At 46.4% G+C, this 27,635-nt stretch overlaps 1 protein-coding gene across 2 annotated transcripts in view; it reads left to right on the forward strand.

Annotated features, from left to right (window-relative positions):
* ephx2 (epoxide hydrolase 2, cytoplasmic) overlaps positions 1–27,635 on the forward strand; it is a 130,800-nt gene that overhangs the window by 90,400 nt on the left and 12,765 nt on the right. Inside the window, exons 9-14 of one of the 2 annotated variants that reach the window (XM_051925408.1) lie at positions 1,281–1,315; positions 2,592–2,618; positions 14,143–14,228; positions 16,132–16,243; positions 21,883–21,957; positions 24,781–24,826. In XM_051925408.1, coding sequence (XP_051781368.1) covers positions 1,281–1,315; positions 2,592–2,618; positions 14,143–14,228; positions 16,132–16,243; positions 21,883–21,957; positions 24,781–24,826 — 381 coding nt within the window. The remainder of the gene's footprint in view (positions 1–1,280; positions 1,316–2,591; positions 2,619–14,142; positions 14,229–16,131; positions 16,244–21,882; positions 21,958–24,780; positions 24,827–27,635) is intronic. The other variant, XM_051925409.1, reaches the window with a different exon arrangement.

Raw genomic sequence — 27,635 nt, forward strand, 5'->3', positions numbered from 1 at the left:
AGACAGAAGGCAATCCACGGTCGCTTTATAAAGCGCCTTTCATCACTGAGCACATGTTGGCGGCAAACGATCATTTAATGCCTAAGGGCAGAGACCCAAGTTCAGATCAAGGCAGGGACATTACCTGTGAAGCCCATGCCATCCAGTCGCAGGGTACGCTGGCACACATGCCCAGTGTCACCCAAAGTCTGCTCAGAGCTGCCCAGGACAAAAAAAAAACAGGTGGACACTGGGAGAACACGCCAACTCCATACATGTGCCAGGATTTGAGCCTGGGAGTCTGGAGCTCTTAGGCATCGGTGTGCACCTCTGTGCCAGGCAGCTGTCCAAAGATTACACCCTAAAATAAGACTGGAGAATCCGCTTTCTGTAGTTTAGGGTCGTGGTGGTGGAGCCTTTGCGAGCGGCACTGAACACAAGGCAGGAGTCAACCGTGCATGAGATGCCAGTTGCATTCATACGGGTGCCCAGTGTCAAACTGGAAAACATCTTTTAGAGTCTGAAAGGTAAGCTAGACTACTGCCAGAGCAGATCTTGTGGAAATGGGTACCAAGCTGGAGTTTTAACCAGCAGTGCAAACGAAGGTGCCAGCCTGCTGCCTGAGGACAGTAACAAAGTTTTCAAACCTGCTTAAAATCCAGAACTGTTAGGTGGCATACACCTTCACCGGCAGCAGCAGCGAGTGCAGGGCAGGAGTTAGTCCATTGTGGTGTGCCAGTCCACTCGCGCACACCCCACCCGTTTAGTAGAGCCAGTTACCCAATGGGCACGTGGCAGCACATTTGAAATAAATGGAGAACAATCCCCCACTGAGATACAAAGAGCACGCCACCTTCACACGGGGGGCAGTTGTCACAGCTGGGCTCTGAAGGGTGGGCACATTAGGGGCTGTGAGTCATCAGCGCTAACCGCTGCGCCAGCCGACTGCCCAGTGTGAAGGTGCCATGGCAGACATGCTGGGTTTTCGTGCTGACTCGTGCGAACGGCGATGAGCGCCCAAATCAAACCGGGAAATTGAACTGAGAGAATGTGCCGCCTGTCGGCCGCCTCCCCAGCTCGGCTCTCGCTTTACCTGCGCTAACCGAGCGGTCTGATGTGGAGGATCTCATTAACGGAGAAAACCCCGGAGAGCCGCCTGCCCGCCCACCGCTGCGCCGGGGAGATAAGCGGCGAACCTGCTGACGGGACGCGGCGGCGCTTTGGCTTCGCACTTATCACTTACTGGAATGGCCCGCCGTGCTTATTAACTCTCACCCGCTCTCCTTTGCTGTCTTTTTCAGATATTGAAGAATATGGCCAGGAAGAAATCTGCAAGGTAGGATTGGAAAGAAAGAAGTCAATAAAATGGGCCTGGATGAGCTCAGGGAAAAGATGGCGGCTGTGAAGTTCGTCTGGAATGAGTGGGGAAGGCAGTGACAGCATGAGGGCCACTCGTCCATCTGTCCTTCTGTCCCTCTGACAGGATGGCATCTGTGGAGAGAGGGACACCGAGAGAGAGAATATTAGACAGAGAGGGAGAGCAAAGGCGCTATATAGTAGACACATAGACAGACGGCTGATGGCGCTCCACTCAGCTAGATCCAATATATTTATATAGCGCCTTTCACCGAGTGCCGGCTCAGAGCTCTGTGACGAATTCGCAGGTGAATGCAGATACAAACTTGACAAAACCTTAAATCCATAAGGACGACACATAAAGGTGGAGACGAGAGACACAGAGGGGCACAAAGGGACTCGAAACGGAGTGACAGAAACGGAGCAGAGGACGGAAGAGGACAAGAAATAGTGACGTCAGCAGCAAAATGGTGGTGACAGACACGCTGGTGCGATTATACAGCTAGATCAGTAGATGGAGAGTGAAAGGCGCAATATAAGAGAGAGAGAGTGAACATCAGCATGTAAGAAATAGTGAAACACCAGACAGGAAAGTCGTGAAGTAAGAAATAAATGACGAATGGCGGAATGTGACAGATAAACGGGCACTGCTTAACGGAGAGATTGGCAGGTACGTGAAGTAAGGTACTATATAACATAAAGTCAGTGAAATACAGCACATGATAGATAGATAGATAGATAGATAGATAGATAGATAGATAGATAGATAGATAGATAGATAGATATGAAAGGCACTATATAACAGATAGATAGATAGATATGAAAGGCACTATATAACAGATAGATAGATAGATAGATAGATAGATAGATAGATAGATAGATAGATAGATAGATAGATAGATATGAAAGGCACTATATAACAGATAGATAGATAGATAGATAGATAGATAGATAGATAGATAGATAGATAGATAGATAGATAGATAGATAGATAGATATGAAAGGCACTATATAACAAAGTCAGTGAAATACACCACATGATAGATAGATGTGCAAGGCACTATATAACAGACAGAGATTGTAACCGTCATCGCTGCTCTGCTTGTCTGTCCAGGTCTTTAACTCCGAGTGTCCCGCTGTCCGTCAGGTGGATTAGCCACCTGCCCCTCTTTACTCTTTGGCTGCTTTTCGATGTTTTGGGTGTTGATTGTCTGATGGCCGTCACACTTAAGCTTTTTTCTTTTTATTTCTTTCAGGATTTTGTCGCCTTCCTGGATAAACTGGTAAGAAGATGAACTTCTGTAAAATGTGTTTTTGAAAATGAGATGCACTTTAACTTTAAATTTCAAATGAAATGGAAGCTGCTTGCTCTGCTGCCCCACTTGAGGTGGCGGGCGGGTGGGTGTTCTGATGTCCACCCTCCTCACCCTCCAGACTTTCTCATTCTGCTCTCCCGGGGTTTTCAGATTCAGCTCCCCACTCCATTCCAGTGTCCTCCTTTAGACGCTGGTGCTTACTGGGCTCTTCATTAGACTGCCCTCTAGTGGCTGCACCCCTCACTTTTAACAGTTTACCAGTTGGTCATTTCATTTATCCACTCATTCATTTTCTGTTCTGTTCAGGGTGATGGAAGCTGAAGTCCATCTCAAAGGGGCAGAGTGCAAGGCAGGAGTCATATTTGGCAAGGGTCACTCTCACCCACACAGCCACACATGTAGTGGGCCCGTTTAGAGTTATCAGTTTAACTTTGGAAGGAATCTGGAATATTTGGAAATGAGCCATACGGACAACGGGAGAAGGTGCAGCTTCCACAGGGAGGGGGGCTTGAACCCAGGCCTTTGGATTGTAATTAAAGGGTTTCAGGGAACAGGAAACTAAACTGGTGGCATTGGGTATAAGACAGAAACTGACACTGGGTGGATCACTCAGCATTCAAAGGGTAATCTCACTCACACATCGACACCCACCCACACACACACACACACACACTCACACATCAGTTAGGCTGGTTTAAAGGCACCAAGTAACCTGAGCTGGCAGGTCTATGGGATGGGGGAGAAAGACAAGAGCCCCCAATGTAAAACCACACAGCCACCGGGAGAATGGGAGTGGGTACAAGATGTGAGCCCAGGTCAGAAATGAGCTCATCCTGTAGATGGCGCCAGTGAGTGCACATTTAGAGCATCCTATTCAGTGCAGGCCACCAGGCCAAACAGTCATTTAGACTGAACAAAGACCTACTGACATCTAGATGGCTCATCCCATAATCAATCAATCAATCAATCTTTATTTTATCAATCAATCAATCAATATTATGCAATGAATCGTCAGTCTCCAAGGCCTCAGAGAGTCACTTTCATGTAATCATTAAAATGATTTTTTTCTCTACTTCTATTGTAGTATACACAGTATATCAGCGTATTCTTTTTTAATTCTGAATCACATTCTGATTATGGGCGGCACGGTGGTGCAGTGGGTAGCGCTGCTGCCTTGCAGTTGGGAGATCTGGGGACCTGGGTTCGCTTCCCGGGTCCTCCCTGCGTGGAGTTTGCATGTTCTCCCCGTGTCTGCGTGGGTTTCCTCCCACAGTCCAAAGACATGCTGGTTAGGTGGATTGGCGATTCTAAATTGGCCCTAGGGTGTGTTTGGTGTGTGGGTGTGTTTGTGTGTGTCCTGCGGTGGGTTGGCACTCTGCCCAGTGACACAGACACAAGTTCTTTCACATACACGGGCTTTTATTTCAGTGGGAAATTTTCATTTGTTTCAAACAGCACAGTACAGCCAAACAGCAATAATAAGAGCGGCACACAGCGCTGCCTTTCTTTTCTTCTTCTTTCTTTCTCTCTTTGTCTGTCTCTCTTCCTTTATTTAATCCAATACCAGGAGAACTTCCAGTAGCCTATTAATGTGGTCTGGAAGCTCAACCAAGTAGGGCTCCGCAGTCCCTGCAGCACCCCCTGGTGGCATCCATGGAACCCAACAGATCTGTGCCAAACTCCAACTCCCATAAAGCCCTGTGGGAATCTGAGGCACAGCAGCAAGCCGGGTGAGCTGCCATCTAGTTTCTGGGGGTGGTAATGCCCTGTGCCTGTTTTCTCCCCTGATCCTTCCATTATTAAGGCATCCTGGCTAGGTAAGGGCCCTGGCCGTCCGTCACTATAAATATACTATACACATATATATGTATAGATAGTATATATAATTATGATGTAGTGCCTTCAATATATATCTGTCTTATATAGTGCCTTTAATATCCATCAGTTTACAGTATAGTGACTTTCATATCTACAGTATGTGTTTATATTTAGTACATCTCACATATAGCTATCTTATATTGAGCTTTTCATTTTCATTTAGCTATCTATATTATATAGTGACTTGATATCCATCTTAACTGTTTGCAGGATGTTGCAAAAATACCTGTTTGTATATTTCACTTTTCATACAGTATCTATCTATCTCATATAGTGCCTATCTATCTATCTATCTATCTATCTATCTATCTATCTATCTATCTATCTATCTATCTATCTATCTATCTATTATATAGTGCCTTTTACATCTATATAATCAATCCATCTTTATGTTATCATTCAATTCATCAGCCTTTATTACCTCAGTGTTTTTTAAACTAAATTCTCTTTCATGTTTTATTTTAGTTAATCAGTAAATCTTTAAATGAATGTCTTTGACTTTCTGTGTTCATTGATCTTTTTTTTGTCCAATTTTTATTTTACCAATCATCTGCCGTTTTATTTTTTTTCTGAATTCACGTTTTTTTCTTTCAGTCATTTTTGTCATCAGTCCCTCTTTGCTTTATGTAGTGCCATGAACAGTATGCCCCCTTCCGTGGCTGGCAGTTGATCAGTGACATCATAAAGGGCACACACACCCTTCTGTATGTCAGAATTGAACTTGAAGCCTTCATCCTGAGGTCTTGAAGAAGCTCATGATGCTGATGGTCTTGTCCCCTTCATGCCACTCCACAGACGTTGCCAGTTGTCAGTCACCCCGTGGTGGCACTGGCCTCACTTCAGGCTCCTGGGCTGTTAACTCATCCAGCAGGAGATGTGCAGTGAAGTACCTGGATGTGAGCACCATGGCATCCTGTGCTTCCCCGCTGGCAGAGTGGTCCCTCTGTAATGGTGGGCTGCAGGAAGCTGATGTTCACTCTGAGGAGTGCAGACCACAGGTGTGCCAGCCTGCAGGTGTGAGAGGGCCTCAGAGGTAATGCGGTTCAATGGTGAGGGGCACATGCTGTTGAGGAAGGTGAGACTGAGGTGTCAAAGCTGTTTGTGTGGTGGGTTTCCAGGTTTCAGGGACCACCTGGGTTATGTCACTCACGCCATTGCTGTTTTTCCCAGGTCTTCACGTAGCCAACACCAAGTTGTAGGGTTCTGCAGCAGTAATAGTGCTGTACGTGTCCCACTCCACCAAAGGCTGCCTTCCCTCTCACCCTGGCACTGTGACTTGTGTGCCCACAATATTGGCACCCCGAGATTTAGATCTCAGCGTTGTGAATGGCAGCCAACAGACTGAGAAATCAGGGGTGGCTTACGTGCCAACAGGCCGAGAAGACTTGATGTGCCAGGCTGTCCTCCTGAACCTGCCAAGTGTCTCCCTAAGCTGACTCATCTTCTCTGTGCCAGGCCAACTTGTGCAGATGCCATCTATTTGTCCACTGGTGGATCTTCACCCAGGCAGAGTCAGAGTCAGAGAAGAGGAAAGTGAAGTGCCTTCCTAGCGAGTCCTGCTCTTCTCTGCCCTCGTGATTTATTGTCATTTTCAGATATTCCTGACAGGAGGGCAGAAACACAACGCGACTCTGACCTTCAGATCCATTAGGCTGATTAGCAGGCTTGTAAAGCAACGGCATGGGGCTCAGCGGCGTAGTTGGCAGGACCCATTAACACGGCATGAAGTAATCAACCCGATGGAGAATAAAAAGCAATCTGTTAATACAATGCCAAAAAAAAAACTGTTTATTGAGCACCAGCAGAAGAAAACACAATATGGAGTGGGGGGGGGGGGGGGGGGGGGGGGGGATGGGGGGTGGGGGTCCAAAAAACAAAAATGTTACCATGAAACCTACAAACGGAGAACATCCTAATGAATTACACGCGGGATGAGGCCTCCACAACTGTGCTGATGGTAATAAGACATTGAAGATCATATGCAGCCTGCCAGGGGAGCAGATGCCAGCCAGACGCCGGGCACCAGTCCATCACTGGGCACCCAGCATACCCAGGAGACTGAATCACAAGACAGCCTCCTCATGATCAGCCATCAACCTCAGGAACGTCCCGAGGAAGAACCACAGAGACGGGCAGCTGAGACGGAGAGTCGCTGGGCTGACTGCTGCGCCACCACACCACCCACATCGACAGGGGCTCGTCTTCTTGTTTTTTTATTTTATTGATTTTCATTCAAAGCCTAAATAACAATCCACACAATCAAATCAAACTTAACTAAAGCAAAATTCAACCCAAGAGAAAGAGAGGAGAGCCGACGACCGGAGCAAATCTTTAAAAGCAGCAAGAAGGGGAGAAAATGATCCTCATTCTGAAATGCCATTGATTACATCCTGACAGATTTGAAGAAACGTCAGGAACAGACCCTCTGAGCGAGAGTTTGATTCATCAATTTTAAGTAATATTAGACATCTGACACCCACAGACTTCACAGAGGTGGTCCGGGAGTCTTGTAATTGAGCGAGACGAGTCCACTGTGCTAATAGGGAGGTAAAGGCCATTCCAGTTTGATTGTCCTTCTCCTCTAGAAGCCCCTCTGGTAGCCCACCAAACACAGCAGTGATTGGGACCCCAAGGCTGTCCGATTGGCATGCAATGTTGTTAATTTGGTGCCCACCTAAAACATGAGGCTTAGTGAGGCTGGAGCTCGAGTGCAATGCTCACAGGTCTGGAGTCCCGTCCTGGAAACAATTTGGACAAATTTTTAAAGAGGTAAACGCGATTAATAAAAGAGTTAAAGTCGAAGGACTGGCACTTGTGGAGCTCTAGTGGGTTCTGTGCATGGCTGCCATCCCCTCTCTAAGTGACAGACCCTTTCCCCACAGCGCCCTGGGGTCCTTGAAAGGAAGGGACTTTAAAATGCTGTCCGAGTCCTGAAGACTCATCAATATGTCCACTGGCACAGAGCGAGGTGGGCGGCGGGTGAGGAGAACTGGGCAGACTCAGCTCAGCAAAGTTTCAAGCTTTAGGGGAGGGAGAGTTGGTTTTGAGGCGCATTTGTTCAAAGGACATGAAGACGCAATCTGCAGTCAAGTCTCCGAGTGTTTGAATCCCAGACATTAAATAGCGGGTGTCAGTGTGGGAGAGAGAGCGGCTGACGGGTGGCGGTGCCCAACGCATTGGCACGAGACAACGAAGGGCACTTGGATTATTAGGGTATCGATGGGGAGCAGAGCAGGGAATAAAAAGAAGTGGAGCAGGCCTGCGTGTGGCCATCACTTTGGGGCTCATCTTCTGTCCCGTAGCAGCCATTTATCTGAACAGCCAATAGCCGCGCAGCCCATGAATAGAGAGGGACCGCTGGAGAATAAGCAGGCTGACGGACAGGCGATCGATGGCCTGAGTAAAAGTCGAAATCCTCAGGGACGTTTAGGGCGGCCTCATTAGAGGGGAGCTCAAGAAATGAGACGCCTGATAAGCTTCATTAATGACCTGGTGGTCTGCCTGCCTGCCATGACGGCCCCCTGTGGTCCGCTACAACAGCTCAGGGACGATCACTCTGGTCACTCTGGTCACTCAATCAGTCACTCTGGTCACTCGGTAGGTCACTCGGTCAGTCACTCGGTCGGTCGGTCTGTCTGTCAGTCGGTCGGTCTGTCTGTCTGTCAGCGTTGCATCTGTCATATTGTGCCTTTTGTATCTGTTAACTTCTGTGAAATTATTGTTATAATCACTTTTAGTTTTCTTAAAGAATTGTTATATAGTGCCTATCTATCTATCTATCTATCTATCTATCTATCTATCTATCTATCTATCTATCTATCTATCTATCTATCTATCTATCTATCTATCTATCTATTATATAGTGCCTTTCACTCTATCTATCTATCTTTTAATTATATAGTGCCTTTCACTCTGTCTATCTATCTATCTATCTATCTATCTATCTATCTATCTATCTATCTATCTATTATATAGTGCCTTTCACTCTATCTATCTATTATATAGTGCCTTTCACTCTATCTATCTATCTGACACCCAGGGACAGACGTGGCGATCTCTCCGGCTGAGCTGCTTAGGGAGTCCGAGTGATGAGCGTTGAAGGGAACGACTCGCTGTGTAAGTCTGGGAAGGCAGTGGGGGTCGACGAGGCTCTGAGTGGGGGCTCCAATGTGAGCGCCATGGCTTTTGGGGACCCCCTGACTGGGTCTGGAGTGGGAGCCTTGCTATGGCCGTGGAGGGTCGGCTGTGTCTGTCGGCAGGATGCCCGTAATGGAGACATCAATCTTAAGAAAGTGGCACCGGGTTTTTAGAGAAGGCCCGTTTATTCCCAGATGGTTGCTAAGCTCGTGTTTAATGGTTTTATTTATTTGAATTCTAACCTCCACTTTCACTTTGATGGATTATTTATTTGACTAAGCAGTGCGATTTTTGAGCACCGTTTGTTTGGACTTGTTCTAATAAAGGCACTGAGCACTTGACATGTTATTGGCAGTGGCGAGTTCAAAAGGGTCCTGGTGGCACCTGGTAGTGTGGAGCAGACCCATCACAATGCCCATTTTATGAACTTCACATTCCAGTGCCCACCTCAGAGCAGAGGTTGTTTTTTTTTGCCACATCCAGGCTGCACCCTTTACATTTGCCAGCTCCTTTGTGCCCTGCTTTGTTTGTTAAATTTAAATTTTAACTACTGCTGTGTGTTGGCACAGAGTCTCAGAATTGTGTGTTGATCCTGTCTTATGCCAGTTTTCTGAAAATGCTTCTGAGTTTGTTCCTCACATTGTTATGACAGTTTCTGCTTTGCCCTTGGAGAGGACAGAAGATGAAGCTCTCTACTTTATGTGCCCTGCGGGGAGTTGGCACCTGCTGGCCATCCTCTAAGTGTTTTACTCCTTGATGGACGTCTCCAGATGTCCTTGTTCAGGTGACTCTAAGGAGACCACATGTTACAAAATGTGGGTTGTGTCAAGGCCTTTGTCTTGTCCTGTGCCAGATTGGTGCCATTTCCTCTCCTGGTAGTCAATTGTTACTCAGAAAATCTCTTCCCAAAATGTAATAATGGGCATTCAAGCATCTCGGGACATGACTGGCATCAAAATTAGTTTGAGCTTTTTTTTTTTACATTTTCTGATCCATGGCACTGCCCCGCATGGGTCCATCCAGTAGAGGGTAGGTGGTATGGAAGGTAAAAAATGTATACATTAAGCATAAATAGCATATATTAGCATTAATAGCCGTAAAAGTAATTATCAGTTTCTAAAAGCATTAGATTTAGCTTAATTTAGACATGACAAGCTAATAAGATATGACAAGCAAATCGTCTTTAATAAAATCCCTGTGTGCGTCCAGGTGTCCGTGTGTGTGAAGTGTGCATGCGCGGGGCACGGTGTGACGCGCGATATTACTGTCAGAGAAAGTTAGAGGCGTTTTACAGAAATACAAACCAGTATTACAGCGAGAGGAAATTAAAGGTACACGATACAGTGACGCATATTACAGCCACATACAAGCCAGTATTACTGTCAGAGGAGATTAAAGGCATATTACCGACGCGCACGACTATATTACCGCCAGAGAAAATTAAAGGTATATTACGAACGTACAAGCCAGCGGACGTACAAGACGGTATCCTTCAATAAGGGCGCGAACAAAAAGGCGAGCCTCAAAAGGGCGACCTCAATTGGTCGCAGCGAATAAAGGCGCGCGTAAATAAAGATCTGCACCTTTGTTGCTCTTCACATATTCCGGAGCCATTTGAACTAAATTATCTATGAACACCTTTATTTGCCGCGTTCAATTGAGGTCGCCCTTTTGATGCTCGCCTTTTTGTGCGCGCCCTTATTGAATAGAGCCGTACAAGACAGTATTACTGTCACAGAAAATTAAAGACACACAATACACTGGTTAGAACGGTCAGCTCAGCAAGTAAACATCAACAAAAGAAAGGCTGAAAGAAAGAAAAATACGACCAACAAAAAGAATGAGGTCAAAGTCCCGTGCCATTTAATATAGACTGTACCTACTAATGTTTATGTACTACTGTTCTAGTGCCCGTTATTGTAACAGGCTTAATGTCTAGTAGTTAAGTAAAAGACATTATTCATATTGCGTTTTCTAGTAAAGCTTGAAGGAAATTTACCAGTATTAAGAAAGGAAGGACAAAACAGGAAAAGAATGACGTACAGAAACTACTCGAGGACAGGATCAGGGGGAATGAGAACACCTGCTGCTTGAAGGCCAGAAAACAAGGAACGATACCAGTAACAAAATGCAGGAAAAAATGGTCACGGTAGGCATGTGAGCAACCAGCTGGAACAGTGAGAAGGCAGAAACAGCAAAAGGGAGATGATGTAATGTATGGAAAGTAGAATTAGTGTATTCATGTATTAGCATAAATAAATATAGAGAACTATATAAGCATTAACCTTAGTGAAAATACTAATGCAAGTCTGGACTGCCAAGTAAATCCATATTACTAACCGAGAATAGACCGGATATGGACGCAGGTACACGCAGGCGTGCGTCTCATAAACCAAAAGCGAAGTCGTATCCACCGCGAACAAAGGAGTCACGGCCCAAGAACGAAAGAGCTCAACTAACGTGAATGAGAAATGAAGCAACAACACGCCCATAGCTAACGACTAACGACACGGCCACACAAAAAAGAGGATTCTGCACTGCACCCCAGAGTCAAACGTGAGAGGCTACACAGGTCCACAAAGATAGTACGAAAGGCGCAGGCGTCACCGCCATATTGTGAGTGGCACTACTGCAGAGTGAAGTTAGGAGTAATGTGCTGCTTGGAATTGTACAAACCGCTGAACGCTTTACACCAAATTCAAACACAATACAGCTCAACGATACAAACACAAGCCCACCTGGATAAGATCAATGAACGCAGGCGCCTACAACGCGCGTCTGAAACTGCGGAAGCAAAGCAGGCACGGGTTCAAAACGAAAGACCACAACTGACGGAGATACAAACACAAGCCCACCTGGATAAGATCAATGAACGCAGGCGCCTACAACGCGCGTCTGAAACTGCGGAAGCAAAGCAGGCACGGGTTCAAAACGAAAGACCACAACTGACGGAGATACAAACACGAGCCCGCCTGGATAAAATCAATGAACACAGGCACCTACAGCGCGCGTCTGAAATGCCGCAAGCAATGCAGGCACATATCGCATACATTCATCAATGTATTTCGGGTTACGCCGATAATAATCTCTTTCAAATCTATTTCGGGTTACCCAAGACCAGGGGTTGGCGAGCGAAGCGAGCAGGGGGCGGAGCCCCCTAGTGATTAAATAAAAGCACGTGCCAGATTTCTTTTTAATTAAAGTTGAGCTTTAAGCCACCTTTCTAAAATAGTTTGAAAGGCCTAGGAAAGGAAATGACACAAGAAAGGCCAAAGTTGAAAAAAGGAAAACATCTGCCCGGCCGAAGACCAATCAAAAATAAGCAAAACAGTAACTAGAGATGAACAATGGACAGTAAGGACAGGTGCAGAACTGTTCAGGGCTTGGCTCAATTTGGCCGTATTGGGTTGAGTCCGTGTTATTATTATCTATATATATAATTCACTAAGCCGACAGGGCACACAAGACAACCATGGGATACGCATGACACAGCCACGCCCACCAACTCACAGAGCCACGCCCACCAACTCACAGAGCCACGCCCGCCAATTCACAGAGCCACGCCCACCAACAATTCGAATGAGAGTGAAAGCATTTGCCAAGAATGCTTTCATTAATCAAGAACGAAAGTCGGAGGTTCAAAGACGATCAGATACCGTCGTAGTTCCGACCATAAACGATGATGACGGGCAGCCAACCGGGTAACCAAAGTCTTTGGGTTCTGGGGGGGAGTATGGGTGCAAAGCTGAAACTTAAAGGAACTGACAGAAGGGCACCACCAGCTGTGGAGCCTTTGGCTTAATTTGACTCAACACAGGAAACCTCACCCGGCCCGGACACGGAGAGGATTGACAGATTGATAGCTCTTTCTCGATTCCGTGGGTGGTGGTGCATGGCCGTTCTTAGTTGGTGGAGTGATTTGTCAGGTTAATTCCGATAACGAACGAGACTCCCTCCTGCTAAATAGTTATGCGACCCAAGAGCGGTCGGCGTCCAACTTCTTGGAGTGACAAGTGGCCTTCAGCCACGTGAGATTGACCATTAACAGGTCTGTGATGCCCTTGGATGTCCGGTGCTGCACGTGCGCTACACTGAATAGATCAACGTGTTTCTACATGGCGCCGAGAGATGTGTGTAAGCCGTTGAACCCCATTCGTAATGGAGACCGGGGCTTGCAATCGTTCCCCATGAACGAGGAATTCCCAGTAAGTGCGGGTCATACGCTCGCTCGCACTGATTACGTCCCTGCCCTTTGTACGCACCCCCTGTCACTACTACTGTGGTCAGATGACTTGGTGGATTAAATATAGAAAAGCAGCCAGAACCGCAAAGAACAATGAGAAGTCAACGTGACTCAGAGGTGCATGTGGACTGTAGCAGAGACAAAAGCGACTCAGGTGAGGAGTTGAGGCGGGCACATAAGCAGGCAGTGCATACTGAACGATGACTAAGAGATGACTAAGAAATCAGCAGACTAGAATGGCTTGGCGGGGCGGAGGGGGCAGAATGGGCGTCCTGCCCTCCACGCCAGTGTGCCGTCCAGCCCCGTCCCTCGCTCTGGGAGGTGGAGGCGCGGCGGCGGTCTTCCAGTTTTCAGTCACAGACAGTTGTATGTTGCCCTCTCTAGAGTTCCATCTTTTCATTCACCTACAGTCGTATCCTCAAACCCACCACATTTGGACAACTGTGTCGTTCAGGAAGTGTTCACCCACCAATACATAACTATGTGGCGTATGCTACGCCGCGGGTTGGCTAGTTGTTATTTATTGCAATAAATCTATAGACTCTGTTTGCCTGTCCTCTGAGTCCTAATAGCCTTCATTTCAGGTAAAAAGCCTTTTGGTGACAATTTTTCGCCACGACAGTGGTAGGTACAGTCTTGCCAGTTAGTCACTCTGCAAGGCCCTCTGTTAAATGCCACCAAGATCTCAAAGCTTTCAATCAAAAGCCTGCCACACGGCATCATGGCACAGCATGGGCCACAGATATCTGATATTAGGTGTCGGTCAGTACAAATATAGGCCACTCACCCCAAGGCCTGAAGTGCCAGTTGGCAGCATTGGCACACATTGGCACAAGCCAGCAGCCCCAAGACAATGCCATATTCTGTACTCACTCAATGCATTATGGGGTCACTGGAAGATAAATCCCAGCCTGGAAGGATGCCAGTCTATCACAGGGTACACTTAAATACAACACCCCCTCTCACAGGTGAATCTGGCGTCAGTCACTCTTTATTTTATTTGATGCCATGAGAAACTTACAACAGCGCAGGGCACTTTATAGGGGCACAGATGATTAGAATAAAGACGCTGGGGCACAAGGACCCGGGGAGGACATGCAAGTGCTAAAGGGGCTGGAATATGAACCCAGGACTTTGGGGCGTCCTGACGCCAGCGTCTAAAAGCACAGGGACAGAACGGTCACCGGACGATGGCCGCCACACGCTAAACTTTTTGTTTCTTTGTTTCCTTAGGGTTTGCCCCAGGTGACCCTCATCGGACATGACTGGGGTGGCGCCTTTGTCTGGAACATGGCACAGTTCTATCCCGAAAGAGTCAGGTACCTCCTTGTTGTGGTGTGTATGTGTGCATGTGGCCCGTGTAATGGTAGCACTTGTGAAGCTGGTGGCATTGGCGCTTGTTGGGCTCGTTCACAGCACTTGTCCTTTAGTTCATTTTTTATATAGCGCCTTTCGCTGTGGGACAGTTAAAATTACACAGAGACGTACAGAACATAAAAACAAGTGAAACACGCAGACCTGCTGTCCTCATATCAAGGTGGCTCATGAAGAACAAGCTGAGCTTTTCCATTTTGGGTATTTGGGGTCGGTACACAATGGCAATGAAGAACTGAACTTCCCCCCTTCATGTTCCACACGCTTTATTGTCTTGTAGATTTAATTTTAAATGTACACATTTGCCAGTTTTGCCCAATAATCTACCCTCGATAACCCATAATGACAAAGTGAAAAAGTTTTTAGAAGGTTTTGCAGATTTATTAAAGATTTGACTTTGAATTCAGAACTTTGTCTTCTTGCTGAGTCTCTACATGCTTGGCACACCTGGAGTTGGGCATTGTTCTCCTGTTCTTCCTGGCAGCTCTGTTAGAATGGGTGGCATGCACCTGTAAACTGCCATCTTCAGGTCTCTCCAGAATGTTCTATTGGCGTGCAGTCCTGGGCTTTGGCAGGGTCACTCAAGGACACGCAGATGGGGTCCCTGATGGATGAAAACAATGCTTGTAAGGGAGGGGGGGTTGGGGTGGTCCCCCTTGGTTTAAAAGTGGGGGTGGGGGGGTGTCCCATGTGATCACCAGCATGTGATCATCAGTGCCGGAGTTGGGGAGGTCACCCAGGATCGGCCGCGATCCGCCCGTGATGGCACCACTGTGAATCATCCGATTCGGGTTTGATCCTGGGTTGGCCGTGGCCCCATCTGCAATGCCCTCACAACGCCCAATCAGGTGAGATTTGAGCATCAAGCCCCGCCCAGACTGCTGCCACTCCAGAACATCAGAACGGTGACAAACACGAGGAGACCATTTCTACCATTTCTCACTTATTTGTTTAGCTAAGCGGTCCTAAGCATCCAGGGAGACCCAATTGGCTGAGCCTCGAGCATCGAGCCCTGATAGGCCAGCTGCTTCTCTTCTATCTAACTGTGCTTAATCAGCTGAGACTCCATAATAATCCATTGGGAATCAAGAATGTGGCCCCACCCAGTCATCATAGACATGAGTGTCTAGCCCGCCCAATCAGCTGAAACTCAAGTGTCTAGCCCCTCCCAGTTATCTGAGACTTGAGTGTCTAGCCCGCCCAATAGTCTGAGACTGGAGTGTCTAGCCCCACCCAGTTATCTCAGACTCAAGAGTCTAGCGCCACCCAGTCATCATAGACATGAGTGTCTAGCCCGCCCAATCAGCTGAAACTCAAGTGTCTAGCCCCTCCCAGTTATCTGAGACTTGAGTGTCTAGCCCGCCCAATAGTCTGAGACTGGAGTGTCTAGCCCCACCCAGTTATCTCAGACTCAAGTGTCTAGCGTCGCCCAGTCATCATAGACATGAGTGTCTAGCCCGCCCAATCAGCTGAAACTCGAGTGTCTAGCCCCTCCCAGTTATCTGAGACTTGAGTGTCTAGCCCCGCCCAGTTATCTGAGACTTGAGTGTCTAGCCCCACCCAGTTATCTGAGACTCGAGTGTCTGGCCCCTCCCAGTTATCTGAGACTTGAGTGTCTAGCCCCGCCCAGTTATCTGAGACTTGAGTGTCTAGCCCCTCCCAGTTATCTGAGACTCGAGTGTCTAGCCCCGCCCAGTTATCTGAGACTCGAGTGTCTGGCCCTGTCCAATCAGCTGAAACTTGAGTGTCTAGCCCCGCCCAGTCATCTGAGACTTGAGTGTGTTTATCCCTCGGCTGCTTTCGACGGTCATCCCTGTTCTCTGATTTGTGCTTTCTATTTTCCTGCAGGGCGGTGGCTTCACTAAACACCCCTTTGTTCCCGGTGGACCCCAACGCTGATCCAATGGAGCGTCTCCGTGCTCTCCCCATCTTTGACTATCAGCTGTACTTCCAGGAGCCGGTAAGTGGCGGCCACCATTGCCAGCACCAGAGCTCTTCTCTCTCTCCTGCTGTAGCAGCTCATTATTGGCTCCGTGGGGCCGTTGTGGTTTGAATGGGCACTGCAGCAGACCCTCTACCTTACACTCTGTGGTACTGGCTGTGTCTCTCTGCCACCCTGCATTGAATAAAGATGGACTGGAAATGTTCATTACAGTATATGATGTCACAGTGCCACCAGCCAAAGGACATGGCTTATGTTCTATTAGTACCATCTCCACCTGGCATAGGGCACAGCTTGAACTCACTGCATCAACTGCCGTACAGTATGGCTTGAACTTAGGATTGTGTTCTGCGATAACATGGCACAGTGCCACCTGTAAGAGGCCACTGTTCACTATTATAGTGTATCATAAAATCTCATAGTGCCACCTGCAGTCGGCCATGGCAACAGCTTTTTATTGTGTTCTACAATAACGTGTCATAGTACCACCTGGCATAGGGCATAGCTACAGCTCACCGTTCAGTTCTAAAATAGTCATAGTGCCACCTGGCATAGGGAATAGCTAAATGTCACTATTGTCTTCTACAATGAAATGTCATGGTGCCACTTGGCCCAGGGCATGGCTACAGCTCACTGTTCTGTTGTTAAAAAAAAAAGTCAAAGTGCCACCTTTAATAGGCTACAGTACCCGCTTCACAATGCGAGCAGTGTAATACGTCCTGCGAGAAAGAGATGTAACCACGCCCGGGGCCGGAAATAAAGGACAAGTATTGTTTTCACAAAAGTTTTAAAGTAAAACTAAAAATAAGGCATATGTAACAATTCCCATGAAACTAACAATCTTTTAAAATGGTATATCCGGTAAACCAAACCCGTGGGTGGGCGACTGAAGTGAGCAGGGGGCAGAGCTCCCTAGTTTTTTTTAAAAAAAAGTCACAGTGCCACCTTTAATAGTCCACAGTTATTATGGTATACAATAAAATCATATAGTGCCACCTGGCATAGGGCATAGCAACAGCTTACTGTTGTTTTCTACACTGATGTGTCATAGTGTTGCCTGGCATATGGCATAGCTAAAGCTCAGTATTGTGTTCTACAATGAAATGTCACAGTGCCACCTGGCCTGGGGCATGGCTACAGCTCACTGTTATGTTCTGTAAAAATGTCATAGTGCCACCTGGCACATGGCATAGCTTGAGCTCATTATTTCTGTTCTAGAATAAGATGACATAGTGCCACCTGCAGTAGGGCATGGTTTCAGCTCACTGTTGTATCCTACACTAATGTGTCATAGTGCCAACACTCATAAGGCATAGCTAAAGATCACTATTATGTTCTATAACGAAACGTCACAGTGCCACCGGGCATAGTGCATGGCCTGAGCTCATTATTCTACCATATAATAAAATCACATAGTGCCACCTGTAGTGGGGCATGGTTTCAGCTCACTGTCGTGTTCTGCAATAATGTGTCACATTGCCACCTAGCGTGGGGCAGAGCTAAAGCTCACAATTATTTTCTAAAATAAAATGTCATAGTGCTGCCTGGCATAGGGCATTTCTTGAGCTCAAGAATGTGTAAGATAATAAAATCCCAAAGCATCAGCTGGCACAGGGCATGGCTTCAGCTCACTCCCGTGTTCTACAATAAAATGTCACAGTGCATGGCTTGAGTTCATTTTTGTGTTTGATAGTAAAACCCCACAGTGCCACCTGGCAGAGTGCATGGCTCCATCTCAATCTCAGGTTTTACCATAAAATGTCACGGGGCACGACTTGATCTTTGACAGTTGCTGATGTAACTCGGTGGCCACTAAGGGGCGCTGCTACCATTGTGCACCCTCAGATCTTTGAGGTGTCAGTGCAGGGGGTCACTGCATACCAGGGTGGTGGGCCCATAGAGGATGCGGTGGGCTTGTGGTGTCCCCACATGGCTGAAGTGTCCTCTAGGTAGCGCTGCATTTACAAAAGGACCACCTCACCAGTTTAGATTGGGAAACGAGGGATGCTGACTTACTGGTTTCATAAATGTTTGAGGTGGTTGGACATTTTACGGTGGGCATGAGGTTGGTGTTTTTTAAAAGAACGTTTTGAATTTTAATATTCTTGGCAGGCACCAAAGACGTGTCCATGGATTCCTGTGCCGATTCCGTGGTTGTAGTTTTGTGTTGAACAAATGAGGAGAAAAAATGAAAAGAAATCAAAACGATCAACAGAAAAATGAGGAGGCGTCAGGGATCGGCTTCACTGTCTCTCGCCTCCTGTAATCTTCACTTTCATGAGCCCCCCAATGACAGAGTGAGCGACGGCTGCGTCTTCACAGCTTGTTAGCGCAAATTGGCCAATTTCATGGAGCAGAACCTGTAAGCAGAAAAAGCTTCCTCCCTGACTGACATCTTGACAGACCTCACTTCATTGGCCTCCACTCCGCATGACAGTGGCGGTAACAGTGACACGGCACGGGGGTCCACTGTGCTAGAGAGCAAAGCTAACGGCACCTGAGCATATAGCGCTTTTAATGAGCCTGGGGGAGGAGGAGGAGGAGGAGGAGGAGGAGGAGGAAGAGGACACTGCCACTTAAAATAAATATGGAAATAACGGCAGGAAGTGCTGCCCCCTAATGGCCGGAGTGGGAACTGAGAACCCTGAGGCCCTCCTTTCAGTCCTCAACATCGATGCCCCCAAAAGGCAAACTTCATCAATTTAATTTATTTAAAAATGGGAATGAAACAAATTGTCTTTAATTATATTATATGGACCTTGAGAGGGTTGGTGACAGCAATCACCGCATATGAACGAGCCCTCAGTCCGATGTCACTCACTGCATGAATCTGTCACTCTATAGGAAACATAATCAGGCAGAATGGTGACGATGGACAGATGGACATGAAAAGCACAATATAATAGACAAATGGATAGACGCCCTGTGGTGGGCTGGCACCCTGCCCGGGGTTTGTTTCCTGCCTTGCACCCTGTGTTGGTTGGGATTGGCTCCAGCAGACCCCCGTGACCCTGTAGTTAGAATATAGCGGGTTGGATAGATAGATAGATAGATAGATAGATAGATAGATAGATAGATAGATAGATGAAAGGCACTATATAATAGATAGATAGATAGATAGATAGATAGATAGATAGATAGATAGATAGATAGATAGATAGATAGATAGATAGATAGATAGATAGATGAAAGGCACTATATAATAGATAGATAGATTAAAGGCACTATTTAATAGATAGATAGATAGATAGATAGATAGATAGATAGATAGATAGATAGATAGATAGATAGATAGATAGATAGATAGATAGATAGATAGATAGATGAAAGGCACTATATAATAGATAGATAGATAGATAGATAGATAGATAGATAGATAGATAGATAGATAGATAGATAGATAGATAGATAGATAGATAGATAGATGAAAGGCACTATATAATAGATAGATAGATTAAAGGCACTATTTAATAGATAGATGGATAGATAGATAGATAGATAGATAGATAGATAGATAGATAGATAGATAGATAGATAGATAGATAGATAGATAGATAGATAGATAGATAGATGAAAGGCACTATAATATATATGAAAGGCATTATATGATAGACAGATTATGTGAAAGGCACTATATAATAGATAGATAGATAGATAGATAGATAGATAGATAGATAGATAGATAGATAGATAGATAGATAGATAGATAGATAGATAGATGAAAGGCACTATTTAATAGATAGATAGATAGATAGATAGATAGATAGATAGATAGATAGATAGATAGATAGATAGATAGATAGATGAAAGGCACTATAATATATATGAAAAGCATTATATGACAGACAGATTATGTGAAAGGCACTATATAATAGATAGATAGATAGATAGATAGATAGATAGATAGATAGATAGATAGATAGATAGATAGATAGATGAAAGGCACTATAATATATATGAAAGGCATTGTATGATAGACAGATTATGTGAAAGGCACTATATAATAGATAGATAGATAGATAGATAGATAGATAGATAGATAGATAGATAGATAGATAGATAGATAGATAGATAGATAGATTTGAAAGGTGCTATATAACTGATAGATCGATTCTTGTCTTTCTCACCTCCAGCACTGGTCCTGAGCTTTGGTAATGGACTCGCTGCTGCCCTCTAGTGGACTGGCGGACGTCTCCACAGCCTTTTGCCTTTCTAGTGCACTGACTCTCCCAGAGGATATCACGGGGGTCCTCAGCATTGTCAGAATCTTTAAAATCCCACTTCACTACAGTCTTTTAATAAAAGTTTGTTTGGATTTTACTTTCAGGACATTTCATGATCTTGTGAATCTGTCATAGCATCCTCTGTTGGTCACCGTGTCTCTTATTTTTATAATATTGAAGTTAGAAGTAAAGAGTGACAGACAGACAGGCAGATCTCTGAAAGGTGGCAGCCACTTCACTCAACCCAAAAGGTGACCTGCCAAGACGGCTCAAAAGGCACAGAAATACTCGCTGAGGTCACAAAGAGCTACAGAGTAAGACCTACAGGTTTGAAGGACTCTCTGAGCAGTGAAGTTCTCCATTCATAAGGCCACCTTACACAAAGGACTGAGCAGGCCTGGTGTCCCATGACTCGCCAAAAGAACGCTGTTCCACTCCTGAAGTCCACCCTGACACTCCACCACACCCATTATGAAGATGTTTTGTGGACTGATGAAGCTGATCTTGACATGTACTGGAGGGGTACACAGCAGTACACGTGGTGTAAAGAGGGGCAGCACATACCGACATGAAAATTCATCCCAATGCTGGAGGAAGTATCAATATCTGGGCCTGCTTTGATGACAGTTTATCACCATTGAGGGGTGAACGATGAATTCCCAAGTTTACCAAGGCATCGTACAGGGTAATGTCAGGGTGGCTGTTCTCCAGTTGAAGCTCAGTAGAAACACCAGGACCCTGCCCATCAGAGTCAATCCACCACAGAATGGCTTCCTCGTGGAGCGTGGCGGTCAGAGAGACCTGAGGTTATCTTCTCCATTCTCCTCCACAACCATGAAAAAGCACCCAAGAGAGACATCTGACCCTGCCCGCCCTCCCCTGCAGTCCCCAGCACATAAAGGTGGGCCGCTCCTGGTCAATGATGTCAGATGCTAAGCTGACTAATGCAGAGGGTGGAGCTTCATTTTCCATTGACTAATTCTATTTGTGTTTGAGTCATCATCAGCTGTTATTATAATTTAAAGGGGTGGTACCTCAACCTTTCTTTGATTCTCTGGATTGTCTCCCTGCCTGGTCACTTCTTACAAATCTAAAATAAATAAATAACAGATAAGCCAGAGCATCAAAATGTTAGCAATGGATTCCTTAGCTAACAAATCATTCACACCAGCAGGCCCAGTTCTGTTATTTTGTTACTCCCTGTAGGCCCCCATTTTGAGATCTTAAAGCCCACTCTGGTTTATAGTCAATCATAAGTTCAGCTAAGTAAGCAGGGCCTTTCACCGTTTAAAGCCTTAGATGTTTAGAACTGGCAGCCAGGGTAAGGACGCCAGGACAGGGGTTATGCGCTCAGACTTTCTCATTGCAGGAAGCCAGAAGCCATCTTGAATTCCAAGGCCCCGGATGAGCTCTGTGTTGGCTTTCTACTTTCAGGGAGTTGCCGAAGCCGAGCTGGAAGAGGACTTGAGGCGGACCTTCAAAATCATGTTCCGTGGCCACAGAGATATGGTAAGGAATCTCTGTCCCGTCTGCTTTGTGTTTGTGTGGCGCACTTCACTGAGCGCAGAGACAGACAAGTCGATCCGAACACAAACTTCACTGAGGACAGAATGGGGACAGCAACCCCTCTGCATTCGCAGCTTTCGTTATTTATGAACCATTAAATGTCAATATTTGTTGAGCTCACCCAAAGATCGTAGAATCGCGTAAACGACAAGTAAACCAAAGATATTACAAAACAATACTGAAAATGATTTGGATCACGTAAAATCACATAATATATAAATATTTGTGTTGTGAAACATAGGGGGCGTCACTGAGCCGCAAACCCTGGAAACAACTGACCCCCCCAGGCACAGTCACAGGTTGAAATGTGAGGATTTTATTCTGTCCAGTTATCTTTCCAGGCCCTTCTAGAATCCTCCATCCAGAACACCACAACAATAAAGATTTTTCCTCCTCTTCCTCCAAGCTACCACTGACTTACAACTCGCTTGGATGTGGTCGAGCGCCGTCCTTTATCTATGACCCTGGAGCAGTTCGGGGTCAATCCGAAGTCCTTGAACAGAAGGGCTTATCAATCCCAGCAGCCCCACCCCCTTGTGGCCCAACATGGCTACCCCATGGGACTACAGGTCCCAGCATGCCCTGCGATTGTCCGTGTGGGAATCCTAACCTTGGAATGCTGCTATCTAGTGTACTGGGGGATCAAGAGTCCAAATATATTGGTGTCTCTTCCAGTATATTGGCCTCCCAGCTGGGTACGGATTGTTGTTCCCTCCCGACTGCAAAGCCCATCCATCCATTTTCCTTTATTATTGCACCCTTGACCTGGCAAGGAATCCTCCTCGATCCCCTTCAGGATGTCTGTCCATCCACTGTGGTACTCACAAAGTGCATATTATGTCTTTAATATTTTTGGTTAAAAAAATAAATAAAAGTGTGAGGGGTGGCAGCATATCGCCAGTGCCAATCACTTCACGTCTGTCCAGTGGTCTGTTGAGTGAACCTCCTGGACCGGAGCTGCAGATGTTCCACTATCTCAGCTGTTTTTCTTCAATGACCTGATACTGGAAACACCCTCCCTGGTCTTCCTCAGCTTCCTCATCCTTTGCCCTTCTTCACATGGCTCGTCTAGACTCAGAGGCAACTAGGTCTGCCACACTTTTTCCCATCTCCTTGAACCCAAAGCTCTGCTGGTACCTGCAAACCCAGGGCAGTGCATTTTAGCAGATGGACAAGCAATGTTGGTGCTGGAGGGGCAGCCGTCCCTCAGTCATCTCCTGCAGCACACCGAAGTGCTGTAAACGGCACTGAAGATCCTGAGCCTCAACCTCGACACTATCTGACAGCTCCTCTGAAGAGGCAAAGCAGTCCATAATTGGGTTTCGGTGGCTTTGCTAAGTTAAATGATCTTCTGTTCATCCCACTTCTGACACCAATGCCAAATGCCAGAATGCTCTTTACACGGCTCTTTGTGGTGGCTCGCTATCCTTAAAGTGACAACTGGCTCTCGTAGGCTTGTCAAATAACATCAAGTCGAGTTCTGAAGGTCCTTAAAGTTCTACCATCTGCCACACTTCTTGGTCGCTTATTCAGTATGTCTGTGGTTCTCTGTGTGAAGGAAAAACATCCAACTGCGTCCCCGTGTTCTTGATGAACTCATTTTAAAGTCACCGCCTCGATCCACTGGACTCATTCCCTTCACTCAGGACTCCAGATGAGGCCTCACCAGTGTGTTATAAAGCTTGAGCAGAACCTCCTGTGACTTGTACTCCACACATCAAGGCGCTATATAACCTGACATTCTATTAGCCTTCTTAATGGCTTCTGAACACTGTCGGGAAGTCGATAGCTTAGAGTCCACTATGACTCCTAAATCCTTCTCCTAAGGTGTACTCTCGATTTTCCGACCCCCCATTGTGTATTCAAACCTCACATTTTTACTTCCAATGTGTAATTCTTTACATTTACTGACATTAAATTTCATCGTCCACAAATCTGCCCAAGCCTGCCTGTTGTCCAAGTCCTTCTGTGATGATATAATGGATTCCAAATTATCTGCCAATCCACCTCTCTTGGTATCATCTGCAAACTTCACCAGCTTGTTCTTTATATTCCTATCTAAATTATTTATGGATATTAAAAATAGCAGCGGCCCCAGAACTGCCCCCTGCTGGTCATCACTCTTAACATTGGCCAATTCTGATGAGGTTCCTCACACCATCACCCTCCTGTGCTTCCTGTGTCTGAGCCAATTCTGCATCCATCTACACCCCATACCTTGAACTGTCACTCCTTTTAGTTTGATGCCCACCCTCTCATGTGGCACCACATCAATAATCTCATCGGCTCCACTCTGGTCGTCTCCTTTTATTGCTCCCTCTAGCCTGTTAGTACAACGTGACCCCCCTTATCTGAGGTCATGTTGACTGTTCAGTGACACTCCTGTCCTGGCCATGTGCTCCTCCTTAATAATTCCTGCCATTCCTTTCCACCCTGCTGACGGCTCCCAAGTCAGACATTTCACCGCACTGCAGATCTTCCATTTCGAGGTGTTTTGTGATGCGAGTCCACAGAAATTCATTTTTTTACCAACAATCCAGAAACTTGGACATGGAGAAAGGGTAGCTGGCGTATTTTGTAGATTGGGTGCGGGACGTCCAGTGAGTGGCAACTGGCGATTAAAGACGCAGAACGTCAGTATTGATAGTAAAATGGTGGGGCAGACAAAAATTGTGGAAAAATAATAAGAAATTGTTGTTATGTTTAAAACTGCAGTGACAAACCCTTCTTGTGACAGGCGGTGAACTTTTATTTATTTACTTTCAGGAACAGAGCAGAGGCATGTTGACCACCAGTGGCGTCTGTAAAAGAGGTAAAGATGTCTGCAGGGTATTAGGGGGGCTTTTACGTGCGTCAATATCGTCACGTGTGCTCAGTTTGGTGAAATTCTTAACTTGCATGTGCTTACCAACATGCAGCATGTGCTCCAAGATCAACCTGACCTCACCACGTCCATCTTTCTCTCCCCAAAATGAGAACCTCACCTTGGGTCAGGGGGTCATTGGGGTTTAAAAAAATGGAAAAATGTTTTGGAGGATCCACCCGTGTAACACAACAGGAGACCTCAGAAGTCACAACAAGCAACATGGTGCCAGTCAAGTGTGAGCCTGATGCCCCTGTTATGCCACAGAACATTGGGTGAGAGCTGGTCATTCAGACCATCAAGGCTTGCCAGTCCTACCCACTGGTTTTCTCCAAAATAACATCACATCATGTCTTAGAGGTCCCTGACATCCCCCTTGTCCACCACAATACTACAGGAGGCGGAAATAAGTCTTTGATCCCCTGCTGAATTTGTAAGTTTGCTCAATAACAAAGAAATGAAGAGTCTGGAATGTTTAATGGAGTTTCATTTTAATGGAGTGAGACGGAATATCGAGCAACAATCCAGAAAAGACACATGACATCAAAGTTAGAAATTGATTTGCATGTCATTGAAATACTACAACCCAGCCAGAATCCTGGCTCTCACAGATTACAATCAATCAATCAATCAATCAATCACAGACACTCCTGATCTCAACTCGTGATGAGTATGATGCCCACCTGTCCACAGAATCAATTTCTTCCATTTCATCCTCTCCACCACCACGACCTGTCAAAGGACGTCAGGGACAAGGCTGGAGTGGGCTACAAGACCACCAGCAAGAAGCTTGGTGAGAAGGTGCCGACTGTTGGTGCGATTATTCAGAACTGGAACAAATAGAAAATGACCATCAATCGCCCTTGGTGTGGAGTTCCATGCAAGGTCTTGCCTTGTGGGGTGGCTGATGATGATGAGAAAGGTGAGGGATCAGCCCAAAACTACATGGGGGGAGCTTATTAATGATCTGAAGGTAGTTGGGACCACCACAGTGAATGGTACTCATGGCCCTTGATCAATGGACAATTTACATATCATTGACCACATGGCCCATTGTTAGTCAATGGTGCTAGTTTCTGACATTATGCAAAGGTACTGTTTATAAGGTTGGAGAAACCTGAGGAAGTCACTTGGATGAGTGATGTAACGTATTTCCCTGGAAAAGAACTATGTCCAGATGAACTGAATCAGCTTTCAAGAATTTCCTTATCTGGATTATCGAGCATGCATCGAGACTCTATGCTGTCATAGATTGAAATCTCGCAGTGCCCACAAGGTCCCCCTGCTCAAGACGTATTGCACAGGCCCACCTTACGTTTGTCAGTGAACATCTAAATGATTCAGAGAAGGCTTAAGAGAAAATGCTGTAGTCAGATGAAACCAAAAACCGAGTTCTTTGGCATCAACTCGACCCATCATGTTTGGAAGAAGAGAAATGCTGAGAGTGACCCAAAGAACACCATCCGCACAGTTGAGGACAGAGGTGGACACATCACACTGTGGGGCCTGCTCACCACCATGAGGTGAGACCTTGCATGGAGCTCCACACTGGGGGCGAGTGATGGTCATTTTCTATTTCTTCCATTTCCGAATAATCACACCAACAGTTGTCACCTTCTCACCAAGCTTCTTGCTGGTGGTCTTGTAGCCCACTCCAGCCTTGTCCCTGATGTTCTTTGACAGTTCATGGTGGTGGAGAGGTTGGAATAGAAGAAGTTGATTCTGTGGACAGGTGGGTTTCATACACATCACGAGCTGAGGTCAGGAGTATCTGTGATTGATTGACTGAATGATTGTGACACACAGCCAATCTGTGGGAGCCAGAATTCTGACCGAGTCGTAAGGGATCAAATCCTCATTCCTCTCAAGTTAAGTCAAGTCAAGTTGGGGAGCCTGCACTGGTACAGCGTGTTGCCGCACCCACTACACAGTGAAACAGCTTGGGATCCCAGTTGGCAATCCCCCAGGCAGACACGCGGTCCAGTCCCAACCTCCGGAAATGACCCTCTATCTGCCGCAGCCAGGTGTTACGTGGGCGACCCCTTGGCCTGGTCCAGCCACTCGGGTCCCCAACAATGAAGATCTTACAAGCTGGATCACCCTCGGGGAAACGCTCCACATGGCCGTAGTGCCGTAACTGACTCTCCCTCACAATGCAGGTAATGTGCCTCATTCTGGACTCCATGAGCAACACAAATTCAAACCAAAGGTACCCGAGGAGTCCAGTCTTCATCTCAGGTCACTGGATAGCATCCATGTCTCACAACCATATAGCAAGACAGGAAGCACCAGGACTCTAAAGACATGGACCTTCGTCCTTTTGCAGAGATATCAGGTGGTGCCACATACCCTTTTCCAGTGACCTCATGACCACCCAAGCTCTCCCAATCCGTCTACTGACTTCACAGGAAGAGTCACCAGAAACATGAATGTCACTGCCCAGGTCAGTAAACCTCTCGATGAGGTTGACACTCTCTCTGCAGACAGACACACTGATGATGGCCGTGCCCAAGAGGTCATTAAAGGCCTGGTTCTTTGTTTTTATCAGGACACTCGTAAGCCCAGACACTCAGACTCCTCACTCAGTCTCTCGAGCGCCCCGATCAGAGCCTCCATTGACTCCGTGAAGATCACAGCATCATCAGCAAAGTCAAGATCCGTGAATCCCTCTTCACCAACAGATGGCCCACAGCCGCTGGACCCCACGACTCTGTCCATCACCAAGTCCATACAAGCATTGAACAGAGTAGGAGCAGAA

The sequence above is a fragment of the Erpetoichthys calabaricus genome, chromosome 3, assembly GCF_900747795.2.
Source record: "Erpetoichthys calabaricus chromosome 3, fErpCal1.3, whole genome shotgun sequence".
NCBI lineage: Eukaryota > Metazoa > Chordata > Cladistia > Polypteriformes > Polypteridae > Erpetoichthys > Erpetoichthys calabaricus.